This window comes from Semicossyphus pulcher, unplaced genomic scaffold (genome assembly GCF_022749685.1).
Source record: "Semicossyphus pulcher isolate SPU_LCO1_2020_fin unplaced genomic scaffold, fSemPul1.0.p SCAF_17, whole genome shotgun sequence".
Lineage (NCBI taxonomy): Eukaryota > Metazoa > Chordata > Actinopteri > Labriformes > Labridae > Semicossyphus > Semicossyphus pulcher.
The window spans coordinates 16,380,917-16,384,726 of NW_027211681.1; the positions used below are offsets into that span (position 1 = coordinate 16,380,917).

At 45.1% G+C, this 3,810-nt stretch overlaps 1 protein-coding gene across 1 annotated transcript; it reads left to right on the plus strand.

Moving 5' to 3' along the window:
• The first annotated feature begins 1,205 nt into the window (after nt 1-1,205).
• Nucleotides 1,206-3,125, plus strand: foxe1 (forkhead box E1). The gene has a single exon (XM_069666264.1). It carries the CDS (start codon nt 1,554-1,556, stop codon nt 2,652-2,654), a length of 1,101 nt encoding a protein of 366 aa, XP_069522365.1. The 5' UTR covers nt 1,206-1,553; the 3' UTR covers nt 2,655-3,125.
• The last annotated feature ends 685 nt before the right edge of the window (nt 3,126-3,810 follow it).

Below are 3,810 nucleotides of genomic sequence, written 5' to 3' on the forward strand. Positions count from 1 at the left end.
AAAATAATGAAATTGACTTGAAGCATGTGTAAACCAAAAGCAGCTTCCTGCCCGACCCGGTCATGTAACAGGGTGCCGCAGGTCCAGCCCGGGAGAGCCACGTCCAACCTTTCATCAGAGTGTTTGTGTGAGCAAACCCGCGCTCTCTCACCACACTCCTGCTCTGACACATGCCCGTGCTGTTAACCCAGCCTGGTGTTGAGCGGTGGGAGTGTGCTGCCTTGTTTTCCCTCTCTGTTTGTTTAAGAGATTAAGGTTGTGAACCCCGGCCCTGCGGGAGTCCCCCACACCTCATACCACCAGAGCGGCTCAGCAATGTCACTGGCACTGCTGAAATGTAATAGTGTTTAAAGTCGATTTAAAAGCTTTGACTCATTAGATTGGGCTTAAAATTAAATAAGCAATTCCTGCATTGCAAAAACCTTAGATAAAAAAAACTGTTCTTCAAAACATGTCCAGCAAGTCGCATCAATTCCTTGAAGACAATCACAATCAAAACCAAACTAAACAATGACGGATTTTCATGTCGAGGGTTGGTTATTCCTGTCTCTCGGGTTGCGTCCAGGGATTATGATGATGGCCTATATTTTGCATGCTGAAATCACAGGTCGGCCTTTGTCTGGAGAACATTTACATCTCTTAACACAGCTGGGCTCTCCAACCACTGGCACAAAACAAACAAGGAAGCAAGGTAGAAAAACAACACATAGTTTAAGTTACCACTAAAGAGGTCTTTTAGTGTTAAACGTCAAAACAACAGGGACCATTTTGGACTTTTTAAAATAAACTGAGGTCGCCTTTAAAGGGGCATTTGAATATTAAGAGGGAGCAATGTTTGCTTTGACAGTTTTCGCCTATGAAACTAAAAGAGGGCTGGCATTGAACATCTCTCATTGTTTCAAGTCAATAAAAGTAGGAAAATTAAAGTTCAGTGTTTATTTCTGTACTCACAGTTGAACCTTTTTAAAATCTAATCAAAAAGTAGATTCAGATTTGGAGGGTAGATATTTTTTGCAATTATTAATTACAGTTAAACCCTAAAAATAGAAATTTCCACCACACAGCATGCAGACTTTGTCAAACATGAACAATAGACCCTTATAAAGCTCAGGTATGTTAAGAGCATGTGATGCTTGAGGGGGGTGTGGCCCTTCAGGTGCTCCGTGGAGGTAACACACTCCTCAGGTAAAGCCGAGTGACTCATTTTAACTAACACACACCTTAAACTACATGCATGGCTCTCACACCTCAACTCTTCAACTTCACCTGACAACAACCTGAGGGAATAAGCTGCATTACAAACAGCACTGATGAAACAGGAGCTCTTGGAAAAGCAGATTCACTCGAATGCATTTAAAGAACGGTTGGATTTGGACTCAGTGAGTTTTTGGAAACAGATGTGATCTCTGGGCAGATCGCTTGTTTTGATCTTCACGGTGCAGGATTTTATCTCTTTCCTCAGACAGCGGGAACCTTCAACTCAGCACTGGAAGTGCTTACTGTGCAGCAGTAAGTTAATTTTATAATCTTTAGAGGGACATTTTTATCTGCCCATGACAATGCCAGTGGTCAAAGTGGAGAAAGACTCTCCGGCGGACACAAGCTTGTCCGCCTCCAACCCTCCTCAGCAGACGGAGGAGCAGCCAAGAGGTCGCAGAAGAAAGAGGCCCATCCAGCGGGGGAAACCCCCTTACAGCTACATCGCGCTCATTTCCATGGCCATCGCAAACTCCCCTGACCGCAAGCTGACTTTAGGCGGCATCTACAAATTCATCACTGAGCGCTTCCCCTTCTACAGAGACAATTCAAAGAAATGGCAGAACTCCATCCGCCATAACTTGACTCTCAATGACTGCTTCATCAAGATTCCTCGAGAGCCGGGGCGTCCAGGAAAGGGGAACTACTGGGCTTTGGACCCGAACGCAGAAGACATGTTTGAGAGCGGCAGCTTCCTGAGGCGCAGGAAGAGATTTAAACGCTGCGACTTCAGCACTTACACCTCGTACGTCCATGAGCCCCCAGTTTTCTCTCCTGTCCAGATCACCAGATCAGCCGCATACGCCAACACAGTCTACCCCAACATGACAGTGAGTCCCACCTACGGGCAGCAGCTACCCTCAGCCTACTACCCCTCGTCTTCTCCACCTGGGTTTGGACCCGGTCAGACCCGCATGTTCAGCATCAATAACCTCATAGGACACCCAACTTCAGCCAGCATGCTGGGAGGTCAAGGGTCAGAGGCGATGCAGCAGCCCGGCCGGAGCTTCAGTCCTGAGGGGCTTCCAAACGGATCCAGCCCCTGCAGCCTGGGAGCCCCGGCTTTCCAGAGCCAACCATGCGGAGGGGCCATGTCATCCCGTTCCTCCGCACATCCTGGGTTCACCTACACCGGGCAGAACAGCCACCCACATCACCATCCCCATCAGGGCTCATATGGGCAGAACCATACCCAGGGGTACGTGGCGACAGGACGCTTCCATTCCTCAGCTCACGGGTCTGCAGAGTCCGTGGACCATTACGACAGGGTCTCCCCAGTGCAGCTGGGCTCGTTCTCCCAGTATAACAGCGCTGCAGGTCCCATCCCCAGCACTGGGGGCTACCTGAGACACCCCACGTACCCTGGGAACATGGACAGGTTTGTGTCTGCCATCTGAGAATCTCAATCCGAGCAGACGTGTCTGCGCACAGACATGGTTTTTCTTTGTTTGAGACATTTTTTATGGACAAAACCGAACAGACTGCTTAAAAACACGTCTCCTGACACCACTGTGATTTCACACTTTGACCCACCAAACCACGTTCCATGTTGTTGGTAAACTAAACTTTAAATAGGGATTTAAATGTCATAGCCTCTTCACGGCACATTGGAGTGTAAATTGATTTAATGTCGTGTGTGGTTGAAAGTTTTTTTTTGTCATGAATTGAATGTGCAAGTTTAATATTTACATTAATGGTGAGTTTAAGTGACAGACCTTTTGTGATTTTCTTCTCATAAATTATTGTGTTTTATTGTCATAGGCTTCGCGATAAGTGGCTTGTATGAAGAACATCAGCTTTGGTACATTTGCATGTATTTTGTTGCCAAATGAAAATGCATATTAGGTTGCCTTTTGGAAATAAATGGAATTAAATAGAACTTTTTGGTCTTCCAGAAAAAAATCATTAAATTATTGATGCATAATTGCTATCAATGTTTAAATACTGCTGAAATATAAGACAGCAAATTTTAATTTTGTCTCCTGACGCCGCCAACAACAAAAAGATGCCCTCTGACATTTCTGTCTTTTGTGCTTGCGTTGCTTTCTTTGCCGTTTCAGCTCAGCTGGTTTGAAGTGTTGTCTGGAGCCGCAGCTTTCACCGTGACCGGCCTCAATTATCATGTTCAGACATCAACACGGCACTCAGACAGACAGACAGTTAATCTACCACACAGATCCACTAATCAAGAAAATGAATTGACTTGTAACTTGATATTTCAGCATGTAAAGTTAAGTAGTCGGAGTCCTTTATCTCAACATCAGAAAGCTCTTTTACTCAAGGTCTGCATATCTGACAAGATGAGACTTGTGAGGAGATGCTTCGTTAAAGTGAAGACACTTGATTTTTCTATCAGAAAAGAAGCTTTGTTGACAGATATGACTTGTATTTTTCAAAAAGTATCTCTGGTTGAAAGGGTCCCAGTTTCTCTTGAGTGCTGCTGAATCTTAAAATCTTTGTGGATTAAATGAGGATTGCAGCAATCATGTCAGATTATTTCTTTAAGGGGAAAGTTGTTAACAACTAAGACCTGCACTCAAGATAGAAGTGACG

Coding starts and splice junctions, on each gene's coding strand:
- foxe1 (XM_069666264.1), top strand. CDS start 1,554: ATGACAATGCCAGTGGTCAAAGTGGAGAAAGACTCTCCGGCGGACACA.